Source organism: Vespula vulgaris, chromosome 1 (assembly GCF_905475345.1).
Source record: "Vespula vulgaris chromosome 1, iyVesVulg1.1, whole genome shotgun sequence".
Classification (NCBI taxonomy): Eukaryota; Metazoa; Arthropoda; class Insecta; order Hymenoptera; family Vespidae; genus Vespula; species Vespula vulgaris.
Window position 1 is genome coordinate 3,165,951 of NC_066586.1, and position 16,303 is coordinate 3,182,253.

General features: G+C 34.7%; 1 protein-coding gene across 4 annotated transcripts in view; it reads left to right on the forward strand.

Annotated features, from left to right (window-relative positions):
- LOC127069094 (ecdysone-induced protein 78C) overlaps positions 1-16,303 on the forward strand; it is a 78,546-nt gene that overhangs the window by 49,683 nt on the left and 12,560 nt on the right. For all 4 annotated transcript variants that reach the window (XM_051005818.1, XM_051005794.1, XM_051005811.1 and 1 more), the window contains one exon: positions 13,646-13,770. In XM_051005818.1, coding sequence (XP_050861775.1) covers positions 13,646-13,770 — 125 coding nt within the window. The remainder of the gene's footprint in view (positions 1-13,645; positions 13,771-16,303) is intronic.

Consider the following 16,303-nt stretch of genomic DNA (forward strand, 5'->3'; position numbering starts at 1 on the left):
TTTAATAATCGCCTGAAGAAAATATCAAAAAGCTTGTAAAACTTGATATATACGTTATCATAAAAGAAAGAGAAAAAAATCAAAAGAGAAAAAAACATGATGAAAACTTTTATAGAAATATAAAAAATGTAGTAAATTCGAGAGATTCATTTTCCAATAGGTGTTACATTACGAGATTCACCAGCGTATAGAGTGATCCATTTTAACGTAAAAATCTATAAATTCGAATATATTTTTGAAAATTCAATCAACGAAATGGAACATACAAGAGTCAATAGAGTTATCGACCCCCTTTCTCCTTAATATTTCAATAGCTCTTTCGACGTTTTTTAATCTCCATATATTTATTCCATTCAATGTACTTTCTATAATATATATATTCATCTATAAATTAGAATGAATCGTCTTATACATTCGTATGGTATACGAATGTGCAACATATTTTATATTTGTAAACCGTTACCGTACCACGAAACGTATCGCCCGAAGCAATGTTTTTCATTTCGCGAGGAAATGCTTATGAAATCTGACGTCGTTCGTGCGACACGGCATGCATATAGAACAGAATGCGTTTCGCCGTATTGCAGCAGGAAAAGCCAGTCACAAATAACGTGCCCGTCGAAGTCGGTCCTAAGAAAATACACGAGTTATTATCGATCGTGACAGCAGCGCGTCTCTTTTAAATCGATTCGGTGTGTCTGTCTCAGGTATCAGGATCGAAAAAAATATGTATTATAGTACGCGTGTGTATGCCAATCGAATCTATCGAATTCGAGAAAAATATATCTATAAAAGAGAATAAATAGAAGGAAAATATATTTATGAGAGAAAACAAGAAGAAAAAAAACCCAAAAAGAAAAAAGGCGAAAAGAAAAAGGATAAATTAAAAATACTTTTTAACAGGAAATTAAAATAAAATATTAAATAAGAGTTGGATCGATATAGGAAAGTCACGACGTCGAGAAAGATAGAGAGATCAGATATCCAGATAGACGGAGAGAGGCGTATTCAAGCGCATTAGTGACATAATTTCGTCGGTGTATTTCTGTAACGCAAAGTGTAGAGAAACGCTAGAGTGCTAGAAGACTAGAGAAAGAGACAGAGAGGGCGAGTCGAGTGAGAGTCTGGCGACGTAGTTGTAGCCGTCTGGATACTCTCCCGCTTAGGCAGCTTTTATCGACGTTGCATTTCCGCCTTTTAGTTGCACAACACCTGTTCGATGCCCATATAATTCCCTCCCACGCTCGATCTCGAAATTTTACTCTCGACGAGTCACATCGAGTTGTCCTCTTCGTTTATTTTTCTCTTGCACATACACACACACACACACACATATATCTTTTTTCTTTATCATCTTTATCCGTTCGTCACGCGTGCAATTCCTTCCTGGTCTTGTAACTAACACACACATATATATATACATACACATATACATATGCACGTATGAAGTACGACCTCTTATCACCTTTGATTTTCCATCCTTTCTATGTTCAAAGCATGAATTTCTTTAGGAAATTCTCTCTCTCTCTTTCTCTCTCTCTCTCTGTTTATTTCTCTCTCGCTCTTACTCACTCTCCCACTATCATTCTTTTTCTATCGTCGATTGGATAAGGACGAGAGAAAGAGCCGGAAGAGGAGTCACGATAATTGCCGTTAATCTGAGTCCTCGTCTAACTCCATGCGTGAAATTTAGATAGTCTCGGTAATTGCGATTCCTGTTACTTCGTGTTGGATAAATCTCTCATGTTACTTTTTCATTTGGCAAACGGGTACTGGGATATATCGATAATAAGAGAGATACATATAAGCGTATCTTTAGCGTGTACTGATATTATACTCGTTCCTCGTTCCCTTTGATATTACATCTCTTTCCTTTGATTACAATTTGGAGATTTAACAAAGGATCGTATCTCTGTACTCGGAGGAGTAATAAAAATCTCTCATTTCTTTCTCGTATATACGTCTCTCTTTCTTTCATTTTGATTCTTTCGAGGTTCGTAGAGCATGTCAGTAATGGATTACACGCGTAAGACCAAAGATACATGTATTCCTAAGCTATGGGATATCTTTCTAGTTGCATAACGATCTTTCGAGAAGGAAAGAGAAAGATAAAGAAAAATAAATAAACAGATAAAAGAAGAGAAGAGAGAAAAAGAGAGAGAAGGGGAGAGAGAGAGAGACAGAGAGAGAGAGAGACAGATCGATCGATCTGTAGAAAGTGCATTGGGAAAGCGAGCGGGTGAGCGCATAAATGCGACTATAAATTATTTGTCTCTCGTAAGGCGCATGTTAAACGTTTGGAATCCATCGAGCATATCCGACGGATCGTAGAAGAGATTAGGTGCTCGTCCTTTAACGATTCCTTTACTCCTTATTAAGACGAACCTCGGTTTCTCTCTCTCTCTTTTTCTCCCTCTCTTTTTCTTTTTGTCTGTCTATCTTTTTTACATGGGATTCGAAAGCCTTCGAAGTCTTAGACGGTACTCGTACAGTTTCACCGTTCTCATTGCACTCTCATCTCCTATCGAGACCAAACGAGACTTCCTCTCGTCCAGTGGATGGTGCATACGGTGGTGCATATCGAGATAGAGACACGACGTGCCACTGCCTGGAAACACGTTTCGTCCGCCTTTGGCTTCGTTTGCCGATATCTATACCTTCATGGGAAAGTTTCGTTTTTCTGCCATAAGAAAAAAGGAAAAGTGAGCGTGGAAGACGAACGATTCGATTCGTGTTTTATTTCATGATGCATAGAAAGAGGGAGAGAGAGAGAGAGAGAGATCGTCCCACTTGCACGATTTTTTTATTTAAAATAATTTAAAGTATAGTTCGATCGAATAGTTTGATATATACATACACACACACAAACACACGTATGAATTCGCTCGCATATTACAGAGTTACAAATGTAATAATTTTAATTAAAAATGATATGCATACAAAATAATTATTATGGATTAAGAATATGTTCGAAACATTTGAAATGATAATGACAATAATTTTATTTCTTGTACAGTAGAAAACATGCCATGTTTCAAAAATAATTTATATTTCACGAAAATCAATCGAATTCGATTATCATGCGTTAACGGAATATAGGTATCTGCTACGGACTGGGAACTAATACGACTTAATAATTCCGCACGCGAGAACCATTCAATCGAATTATTAATTAAAATCTGCTGCCCGAAATAATCCTGTATTTTATCTCTGTCGCAAATCGATGACGTATGCAGTTATGTATGTACGTATGTATGTATGTATGTATGTATATACGTATGTATATACCATTGCCAACATCGAATCGTCCTTTCTTTCTTTCTCTCTTTCTCTCTGTATATATGTGGGTATATATGATTTTATATATACATGGTGATTTATGAGAAATACAACATCCAATATATCTTCCTTAGTTAGATTTGAAGATACGAAAGAATGTGTATAACGATGATGGAGTATAGGTTTATTTCTTCACAACTGTCGACGTTATCAACATTATTGTTTTTAATTAAATTATATATTTTTTTTATATAGAAACGAGTTTTGAGTTACAAAAAAAAACAAAATCGAACCTTCGAAATAATCGTGAATTTTTGATCGTTCTGAATCAATGATTCGTACTAATTATACGCGAAATATATTTCACATTTTGTTATTTCACTTATATTTGCTCTTTTATATTTCGTTTTATTCCCTTTTCTTTTTCCCCTTTGTTTTTTTATTTGTTTTTGAGAACGCATCGTTTCCCTTGAAATGAATTTTGTGCGAAAATAACGAGCGCTCTTGGTGAACGTTTGAAAAGGAAATATTTTCTTCGTTTAACCATCCCTGGCACAGTGCGCCTCTCCTCGGGATTCCATCACGTATCGACACTAGAAGCACACTCGCACACTGCACTTCGACACGAAGAAATAGACGGACGCACAGACGTATCGGTCGACTGGAATACGAATGCTGTGACCTAAGTAAATATATGCGACGCGCAGTCCTTCCTTGTAAACAAGGGGTGCTAAACGCTGCAAAGTGCTTCAACCTAGGTCGAGGCCACGTCTACGGGCATTTATGGCACTTCTACGATCCTTGTGAAAACGTTCATCGTCTATAGTTGTCCCCTTGAAAGTTTTTACAATTGCATCAATCGATTTATTTTCTAACATAAAAGTTTTATCTATTTTTTTTATATATATATTCTTAAATCAATTGTAAAATCAATTTTTTATATATTCTGCATTAAAACAGAATGAAAGATTTAAATTAGATTATGTAAAGAAATACTTTTATAAACTTTATGTGATTATTTATTTTATATTTTTTATAATAAAATATTTGTATACATAATAATATAAAATATAAAATAAATTAATATATATATATATATATTGACATTATTAAGAACTTAGGTATTGCTTGTAAAAAATGACATAGAGACACTTTGTCCAAATTAGTTTCGCGGCGGGATCGGCCTTTATAAATAATAGGGTCGTCGGTTCGATAATCCTTCGGATTAATCTCATCATCGTTACGGTTGTCTCTCTGCCCCATACTTTTTAGCACGGCTTGGTCGATGTTACGCACGTTATTACGAGCGTCTGTAAACTTGCCGCACAAATACGCTTCTCGCACGCGAGCCGATCGTTCGGCGCGTTACGAAGGAATTTTCGTCTGTGCTTCCTTCGTAATTCCTTCCCAAGCTACAGTCGTACATTCCGGCGTTCCGTGAAATCCTCTTAATAATCTTTAGCATGCTCAGAGAATTAGCAATTAGTTGAAATCTCCGAGAGAAAATTTTTGTTACTCCAAAGAGGATATTTAATAATAATAATAATAATAATAATAATAATAATAATAGTAATAATATTAATAATAATATTAATATTAATAATAATAATAATAATTGTGAAATAATAAACTCTATTACGAGAAAAAGTTGAGAAATTTCGATTGGAATGAAAAAATATTCTTGTTAGTTTTACGAAAAAATACCTAGTTCGTTGTAAAAATGATACGAATAAATCTGTGAAAAATGTAGGTACAACGTATCTTTAAAAATTTTCTCGAATTTCTTTGAGTGTGTTCAGCCGGGGGCTATATGTGCCGCGTTGCGTGTTGCGCGATGGCGTTGCATTGAAGTTATACATGGTATGCATCTTTAAATATGTATATATGTATGTAGTATCTACACAATCATATTACATACGTGTTCGGAATATATAGATGAAAATGTACATTTCCAGAGGGTACTTCATTACGGACCACGGAAGAGGAACTTTGATAACCGTCGAATCTATCTATACACATTGAAAAGTACTTATTACGATAATATTCGCTTGATATATCAAACTCTTTCCCACGACTTTAATGTCAACGTTTTCTCTTTGCGTTACGAAATCGACTAACGACCAACTTAAACGTCCCGAATGCCATATTTATATTTTTGCGAAGAAGACACATCAAAGAAGATATTTAATTTTAAATTTCGAACGAGAAAATATTGCTTCGAGATTGAACAGGATGCGCTCGAGTATATACTGAATTCTTCCTCAACTAAGTAGATAATGTACGTTTCTTGTGCATTGCTGCTTTGATCGAGTACTTGCTCTCTCTCTTTCTCTCTCTTTATTTCTTTTACGCTATCATGTATTCCTTTCTACCAAAGCACCTACCATCATTTTAAACACGCGCCACTGCTTCCCAACAATAGCTCGTCTTTAGTGTGTTTCGAACGCAGGTAAGATCCTTGTATATGATAAGTCAGGAATCAGGATAACCTCCTTCTGTGCAGTTCTCTCACGATTCAATGTTTTTCTTCTTTGAGAAACGAAAAAAGGGAAGAAAAATGCGGAAGAACATTTTCTTTTCTTTCGAGTGCGAAAATAGCGAATCACCGATTTATATCAATTTAGATACATATCTGAAAATACTTGAATGGATTCTGGTAAAATTGTAAATCATTATCTTAAATTTTAATGTAATCCAATTATCTACACATTGACGTTCTCATATACGTGTTTAATTTACGACATTAAAACAATGATATAATGAAACTTGTCTCTAAGTAGATTATGAATAATAATGTAGCGAAGAACGATATGCATTAATACTCAGTAAACAATCGTTTAAACTCTTGCGATTGAATATCAAAATAATAGATAAAACGATTACTGCGAGATTACATTTAAGCGGTTTATCTTTCCCAATGTAATCACAAATATAATAAATATTAAAATAACTTATGAATGATATTCGAATTAAATTCGTTGTTTCTTTTTCTTATTATATCTTATAGAAAAATTCAATTATATTTTATTTGATATCGATCGGAAGCCCAGGAACCATGCTTTCGAATCGAACGTAAACGAGTTAATGTTCTGGTTCGTTCTCTACGTGTTTGTCGAACGTTCGAGCATAACCTTCGATAATAAATATTCGATAAATCGATACCACCAAACAAACAGTTAATATCATTCCTATGAATAAACATATCGACGCGTTTATGTGTGTTTTTGAAATATACGAAAGGTAAAATAATATTTACTGATATCTCGATAAAATAAATGAAAATGTATTGTACGTAACATACCTTTAAAATTATCATTATATATAAAAATAATATATCGTTTTGTGACTTATAATAAAATACATGTGCCGTCTTACTGTCAATAATATTTCCTTTGTTCTAGACCAATGATACTATGTTGTACGAACGCATGTCCTGCGTATGCAATATCTCGTAATCAATTCCATTGTTACTTTGAACCTAATGGATTCAGTAGCTATCAATGGAATGTCTCCGTCAAATCATGTAGGTTTACACGTGTGCGAGCTTGCGATTGCGGACATACACAAATCCTATTAATGACAGTATCACACTAATCCCGTTATTAACATACATACATGAACAATGTAAGTACATACATCGTAGGAGAATATCTACATAAAACGTTCCATTTGCAAATATTCAAATTGTCAAAGTATTCAGTCTTTTCAATCGATGGATCCTAATCGTTTTATTATCGCCATCAATTTCATAAGAAACATTAACAGATAAAAAAAAATACATATGATTACTTAAAACAATATAATTTTATCAAAAAATTGTTATTCTACGTTGTTTCCATAAAAAAAAGAAAATAGAAAAAAGAATCGACAGCGATGTCGACTAACTTTATTTTATATCGTTGGATTCACTATGTTTTCTAAAAATTGTTTATTTAACTTCGTATTCGTACCCATGATATTTCAACGCGCCATTCGTTTCTCCATTCGATTCGTTCGATGGATACGAACGCAACAATAGAAATATACCTGTATATATATATATAAACTGCACAATGAAAGAGTAAAACGTTCTCTTGGGTAACGTTGCTACGAGGCTGACAACGAAGGGCTGACTCGATATATCGAAAGCGATCAGCTTTGTTTGCACGACGTAATTAAACACGCTCATAACAAATTCTAGACGTTCTAGTCGTAAATATCACCGAGGCTCTTTCTAACATCCCGTTTATATTCAGCAACGTGTTCTATCTTGGTTTGCCTAGAAGCGTCGTCGTATTTATTGTAGACGTATAGTTGTAGTAGTAGTAGTAGTAGTAATAGTAGTAATAATAGTAGTAGTAGTAGTAGTAGTAGTAGTAGTAGTAGTAGTAAGTAATAGTAGTAGTAATAGTAATAGTAAGTACGCATCTACATATATACACGCATATATACATGTAGATATGTTTGCTAGTATCTCTCTGCATTCGAGCAAGCAGAAAAGTACATTCGATACCCCATCGTCTAAAGTTAGTTTTTTTTCTTAAGTTTCCTCGTGAACGGCGAAGATCGAAGCAGCGAAGTCTCGATACGAATCTCGAGTTGTCTTTGCAACCATTCGTATACATCAGTATCATGGGATATCTACGTAACAAAACGCGTTGAAGAAATTGTCTCTTTCTTTCTTCCTTTTTTTTTATCTTCTTTTTCTCCAGAGAGAAAGAGAGAAAGAAAGAGACAGTCAGAGAAATAAATTCCCTCGATGTTGAAATTTCAGACTAAAATAATAATTGGCAATTTATCTCAAATCTCAAGTGTGCTTACTGCTAACTATTTCAAAAAGAATGTATATTAATGACAATAAAATATTTAACGAGTTGAAAGTATATACTATGTGGCAAATACTTTTTTAAAAATATGAGGTTGCCTATCACGTGTAATCAAATAAATTTATCAGTTATCAAATTTCCCGATGTACGTTTTCAACTTATTAACGTAAGTAAGTCATTGAAAAGTGAAACAACGAAATACGAGATACCATTTAAAGGTATCTACGAATTTCTGGTTGACGCACGAAAGCATGCGCTAACGCGATAACCAACGTTAACATCGAATATGCATTAAAACCGAGGCAAACCAAACCCGACTTTTGCCATGTGTTTAATTCAACGACGTGCTATTATTATCCTGGGATACATTGGACGCCGTCAGCGATACGGAGGTTTCTGTTAAATTAATCATTTTCCATCTTTCCCCTTTTCTACCCCCATCTCGAGTTTATATCACACCATCCGGGTATATAAAGCCTGTCTTTCAAATAATAAATAACAGATAGATTATTTTCCTGACAAATTTTCCTGACAAATCAAAACAATGTGCCTGCAATATTTGAAAAATATGTTCCCTTTAAAAAAAAATTAAATATGTTTTATTTTTTTTATATCGCAGTCGAGGAATGATGAAATTTTTCGAGTATGAAAATAATATATTTTTCTTTCTATAAACTTACCGATATATATTTATAAAATATACGTTAATTACTTGCATCAACTTTGCTCGTTAAGTTAAATTTTCTCGTAGCTTTATTCTAAAGGTTTTTCAAACGATCATCAAGTTTCGACGAGCACTCACCACTTTCTTCGAGAATCTACGAAAAGACCCTTAGGGGCTTCGGATTTTACCTATAATTAGGTCAACGTCTTATAATCTAGGAACAGATCGTAAGACTTGGTTTTAACTTTGGCTTTTATCGTAATGTACGTTTAAACGAGAAAAAAAGGACTTTTGAAACACAAAACGATTAATCGTTATATCGACTTTTGTATTTAGCGAATGGTAGGTAGACCTCGAAAGATAGAAAGAGAAAAAGAGAGGTAGAGAGAGAGAGAGAGAGAGAGAGAGAGAGAGAGACTAAAGAAGATAGCGAGCTTTAAATCTCGAGCTTGCAGCAGAGCTCGATGCAATTTAGCCTGTGAAGCACCAACCCTGCTCGGGTGCTTAACTGGTAGTTTTCTGTACCTTCCGATATCCGTGTACGTATGTACATGTAAACCTGTACATACCAAAGCGATTTATGTCATTACCAATACATAAACGCTCGTCAAAGGCAGATATACATATATGTACACACGCGCACAGATACACCGAGTACAATTTCATACAAGCCTGGGTATTAATTCCCGGAATTAGACAAGGACTCGCGAACGGTTTTTGTACCATTATGACCCAGTTTGAAAGCCTCGTGCCGTGGGACTGTTGGATAAACGGGAGAAGTAAGATGACGAAGTCGAGAAGGGTTGGTTGGTTGGTCGGTTGGTTGGTTGTTTGGTTGGTTGGTTGGTTGGTTGGTTGGTTGGTTGGATGGTTGGTTGGTTGGTTGATTCGTTGGATGTTCGAATAAAGAGGGATAGAACTTACTTTGGCCTTAGAGTAGCGTACCTACTTGACTCGAGCTTTCGAACTGCTACGCTCGAAGCATTCTCTCGAGAACGTGGCGTCCTCGGGTTACCGCGAAAATTTATATCCAGCATTCAAAGAGTATGTTGAGAATAAGAAAAAGAAAGAAGAGAAGAGAATCGAAAGACGAAAAGGAGAAAACTTCTTCTTCGGGCTATATAGTTTCACATGAGTAATTTGGTCCATCTTGGTAAGATAGTTTCTCTTTCTCTCTCTCTTTCTCTTCTTTTTTTTCTTCGGTTTCTCTGGATCAATGTAACGGTATCGATCGTCTTCTTCGTTAAATAAACCAATAAAAAAAAAAAAGAATAAAAAAGAAGGGACGATTCGAGCCATGTCGCAACGCTTTAATTAATAAATTACATCAGTGCATTACGTGAAAATCCACACGCAATGTCTATCAGTATTATAAATGTTTTATGCAAAACATTCGCAAAGCGAATAATGTATTCCCTGCACATAAGCGAATTTATTTCGCATGGAAAATGCTTTTACCGTTTATGCATTCTGTTTATCATACGCGCTTCCCATACCGTTTATAACGAGTGCATATTTTCGTTGTTAGAAATTGTTTCATCGAAATGATGAATCGATAAAACATGTTGCGTGAATTTTATTTCTTCCTTAAAAATAATATAGTTGAATATATGCTGAGAGATATAAAAATCTTTTATTTCATGGTATAGTTATTCGATGAATTTTCCAATTCAGCATAATGTGACAAATCCACAAATCCACAAATTAATATTTTATATTTACTTATCGTCAAGATCAAATCGCCAAATTAAATTGCAAAATCATTTTGCAAAAAGTACTGGTACGTCGAATTTTTTTCTAAACACCGACATATAAACATACGTTACTATCGTAAAGAAAAAGATATTATCTCTCCAGTTCGATGAGCAAAATCGTGTGATCGTGAAGACAAGACGAGATCTTCTTCAACGCTGTGACAGGTTCGTTCTTTTTATGGATTTCCTTCGAAGTAACGGAATTTTCTTTCTTACGTTCGTCGACGTAGACCGTAAGGAACGCGACACGTCTGCCACGTCGAAAGGAAGAAGAAGAGGATGAAGAAAAAGAGACAGGACGATCGATGTTTCCACGTAGGGTCTAACGATTTTAAAAACTCACTTGAAAATCTTGAAATCGTTCGCCTTACCAAGGGAACGTCGTTCGTCATATTTCTACTTATAAATTAAATCGATTTATCGAAGCGAACGAAATCTTTCATAAATCTTCAAGATAAAAGTTTTGATCTTGGAAGAAAAAGATCAAAAAGAAAAAGAAGAAGAAGAATAAGAAAAAGAAGAAGTCGAAAGAGTCTACTGGTTTAACGAAAATACAATAAACTTGATAGACCACCGATCGACAATGAATGGATTCGATGACGATTATCTTCGAAAATTTAATCTCTTTTATAGAAATACATGTGAAAGTGAAAAAGGTTTCTCAGTGAATGAAAGGAAACGTCAGACGTTAAAGGTATTATCTCGAAAATAGGAGGGATCTTCGTCGATCTCATTTCAAAAGAATAAACGTGGATTTCGGATGTGGATCGGCTTTCGTGCTTTTCTCATCGCACAATGCAGCCAATCGTAAAGTTCGCATTCGATCGTTAGAAAAGAGACGGACAAAGCTTTCCCGGATATATGTGAGCACATATATATGTACGTGTGTGTGCGCGCGTGTGTGTGTACGTACGCGCGTGTACGCGAGCATACGGGAAATATGAGAACGTCGTAATATTGAATTTATCGTAGCAGTTAGCAATAAATAATACGAGACTCGGTGTATAATGAACAAGAAGGAGGAACGACTTGAGTTTTTATTGCCGTTGGTCCCGTAGGAGAAACGACGAAATTTGCATCGGCACGAACGATTAAGTCGCTATTAAAATGCTCTATAATTGCCATACGAGGAAGTACTTAAACCATTGAGATTTATTCGCGGACACGTTCGGTTCGAATACTAGCTTAACGAATAGGCTCTTCGACTAGCTTTTCTTCGAGCTAAACTTTCTTATCTCACTAAATTAACGAAAACTTCAACACTCTTTGACACCGTTAAAGTGTCAAAGTTTATTACGAAAACTCGTATAACTGTAAACGTATGTATTTATCTATCTTTTAATAAATCTTATATCGATGTCTTAGATTTATAAAATAATTCAATCTTTTGAACAACATTACATATATATGTGTATATATATATATATATATATATATATATATATATATGTAGATCCTTAAATCTTTTTTTCCTTATCTTCCTCATTTTGTTCTATTCCCTCTATTCTTAAGAAGGATCTCGAGGAGAGTTCTCATCGTTTGTATCACGTTGCAAGTAGAGAAACGTGAAACAAGCCGAACGAGTCTGTCTAGCTTTTATATATATATATATATATATATATATATATATATATATGCACACACACATGTGTGTGTAAGTACATAGAAGTCATTATAGCCGAACACGTCCACGAACGCTCTCGAAAAAGGAGTAACGCCGCTTTCGAACGTGGGATAACGGCGGAGGAGATAGATCCTTATAATAGTCTTTACGAACCCGCTACGAAATAAGGAAAAGAGTACCGTTCGTTACGAATGACGTGTAATACCAGAAAACGTTACAACTATCTACACATACTAATATATACATATATACATATAAAATATTCTATATCTATTCCTGATAAATTAAATATATATATATATATATATATATATATATATATATATATATATACACACAGATGAAATAGTACTTGTATATAGAATTATTAATGTTCACCAATGTCCCATCTTATAATTCAATTTCAGAAGAGTAGAAAAATGTGCCCTCGACAAAAATTAGTTAAGTGTCCTTCTTCTTAAGGATCCTTTCGTCATATAAAGAGAAGCTCGTTCAATTTCGATAGAGACGAACGGTAAACGTCACAAGTACTTACTCGACTCGACAGCACATACAAGTACATACGTATGTACGTACGTACGGTTCAGTATTCTTCATCTCCCTTCACAGACCCGGCCCCGGCCCCGTTTCGCCTTTTTACCCTTCCTTTTTCCTTTCTTCCCTCCATCGGCGTTCCTCTCGCATCTCTTTCCATCCGTGTCGAAGAAGAGAGTATCTTCCTTCGAGCGGTCGACTACTACTTCCCTTCTCCGTCCACTTCTTCGCGTAACGGTGATGCCGGCTTTCCGTTACGCCAGACCTCGACCGCAGGAGCGTCTATTCCCTTCCTTGCCTTTACTTCTCTTCTTCTTCTTCTTCTTCTTCTTCTTCTTCTTCTTCCTCTTCTTCTTCTTCTTCTTCTTCCTCATCTTTCTCCTCCTCCTCCTCTTCCTTCTCTTCTTTTTCTTCTATTTCTTTTATTCCTACCTTTTCTTTCTTCATCTTTCGAACTCTCCTTGTATCTCGCCAACGCCTTCGAGCGAAGCAACTGTTACGAGAAAGCACTATGAAACAGAAAGGAGAAAGAACCTTTCGAATGATTGTCTTTCATGTTTGTCTTTTTTTCTTTTTCCTCTCCCCCTCTCTCTCTGTCTCTCTATCTCTATTTCTCTATTTCTCCCTTTACTACATGAATGACTTTATCTTTATTCTTGAAAGAATTTCCATAGAAGTGGATACACAAATAAGTCTCTCCTAGAAAGTCTGTCAAGCAATTTCGTAAAAAAAAAATAAAAAAAAAATAAAACACAAATGGACAAAAAATATGTCACTCTTACTGAACAATTCTTTCGGTTATACATATGTATGCGTACCTATCTACGTTGGAACAAAGAACCTTTGATTTCAAACGAAATCAAAAATGTTTTGTTCCAAGAAATGCATTGATTTTACATGAAACTATTCGTTCGTTCATGCATTGTTTCTAGTATGTAAAGCTTTATCCCTGTATTCATCCTCGAACCTTTTTTTCCTTTTTCAGAGCAACATTACGCGGCAGCCGATTCCAACAGTTCGACGCCCGCTAAAAGTTTTGTACCTTGTAAAGTTTGCGGTGACAAGGCGAGCGGTTATCACTACGGTGTTACTAGCTGCGAAGGGTGCAAGGTAAGTAAGGATCCGTTTTCGTCGATAAATCGAGTCGATAAACTGACTACGAAGATCGTTACTTTATGATTCTTATTTTTTTCGTTTTGAATCATCTAGATAATTATTGATAATTTTCTTTTTCCCTTTCTCTGTCTCTCTCTCTTTCTTTCTCTCTTTCTCTGTATTTATCTATCTATCTATTTCTGTTTTCTGTCTTTGTCTTTCTCTTCTTTTACTTCTTCTGTATGTCTTTCGTAAGTTAACACATACGATGTAACGATCGATCGACTTTCGAGAGAGCGAAGAGAGATCGGTTAGATCGCCTAGATTAGAAAGATTTATAGCTATGGTACAGAGAAACACCTGCGATGGAGCTGCATATCCTATTTCACTTTATCTCGAGTAAAGCAATTATGGAAGGATGTTTATAGAAACTGTGGGACGTAGTATACGATTATGTCAAAGATACGTTCATAATTCTCACCGAAAGTTTAGATAACGCTTTGCTTATATTTTTGCTACTAAGAAACTAATGTAAGCATATTTATGAGAGAAGTTTAAAGTAATAATAGTTAAATAATTTTTTCGTTTTATATATATATATATACACACACACACACAAATATTTGTTGTGTTAATTTCTTCTATCTTAAAAAATTATGATAAAATTTCTCTAGAGAAAAAAAGAAAAAAATAGGATATATCACAATGCTCCCACATGAAGGATGAAAATGCAATATGAAGAGAGTGACACGTTTTCGAGTGTAAATTCATTGTTAGACGTGTTATTGAGCGACGTTACGCATTGCGAACATTAACCTACGCGCTTCGTGATCAGTACGAAAGTATAATTAGTATTAGCGAAGCAAGCGACGAGGTGCAATAAATTACAGGGAGCCCGGAGCGCGAAGGAAACGAGCGATCATCTACTTTGTGTGCTCTCGTGCGCTCCCTTCTGCGCTTTTGTACGTGTATCGTTATTGCCCCCACGAGACGTACCGATATAAATAACAATTCATATCTCTTTTCGTTCGGGGAACGTGTTGTACGAGTCCGAAATTACTGTAATTAGCTCTGCAATTCGCAATTTCGATGTAGTAATGACAGAACTCGTCGAGTAATACCGAACAAAAGAGACGAAAGTGGCAAAAGATTACATTCGTTGTGATCTCGATCGATAACACGTTTAATCATAAATATCTGAAATTTTCTTTTCGAAAAAATAGCAAGTTCGTTTAAGGAAAAAAAAAAAACGGTACGAATCTACATGATTAAAATATTAACTATTCTCTATGAGTATTTTCATATAAATATTATTTTTCTCTACATTGATTTATACAAATATATATATATACACATCTGATTTAATCTTTATACAAATATATATATATATATATATATATATATATATATATATATATATACACATCTGTATTTAGTACCCAGACGTTATTGTTGAGACATAAAGATGAAAAGATACACAATAGAAGTCCCGATTGTAAAGGAACGTACAAATCGTACTTTGAATTGACTCCTAACGATGTTTCTACAAGGAAGCGCAACGTTCATTGTGTGAATAGACCTTAAGCTTTGCACGAGATGCATATCCGCCGATCGAGCGGCACTCCTCGTCTGAGATTGAAACACGGAAGCCCTAAGGCCAGAGTTAACGGTGAATTGGTGCATTCTCGCGATCGTACAAACACATACATACTCATATATATATAATATATAATATATAATATATGATATATATATATATATACACATATACACGTACAAACACACGTATCAACGAAGATCCCATCTCCGCCTATATATGTATGTGAACACTGAACACACACGCACAACTTTCGATTCCATGGTACGTTTTCAATATGATGAGAGTACGCTCGAAAATGTGAGACGTCTTCTCTCTTGATTTTCGAGAGAAAGAGAGAGAGACAAAGAAAGTGGGATATATATATATATACACACGATAAGACCAGAGTAATCGTGACTCGGTACCGCTGACTATTAAATATCTAACTATTAAAATTTAATAAACGTATGGAGTGCAACTCGTTCGCGGTTAAAATGGATTCTTTTCGCGCTGAAAGCGATACAAATACACTTGCTATTAAAAATGTTAAGAGTTTTATAAATGTTTATAAAACGATAACATGATTAATATTTTGTGACAATAGCCTGATTAAAACGTATTGTTCTAATTCTATAATTTAAGATACTTCATTGTTTTAATAAAAAATATTTGTATTATTTTCAATTAAACCACTTTCGTAATCTTTCATATTTTTTTTTTTTTACGCTAAATTAATATGGACAGGTATATATTATTGTTAATGTTGTAATTGTATTTTAAAAATTGTAGAATTTATCGGCTTAAAGTCTTAATAATTTTAAGATTTTAAATCTTTATTTGAAAGTTTCATCGTGTTTCTCGAACTTTTGAGAATTATCGAGTATAATGAAATATTTCGCAATCCAATAAATATGAAATGTGGTGAGATGAAAATTTGGCTTCATTCTGAGTCCGTCAGAAAAATCCGGA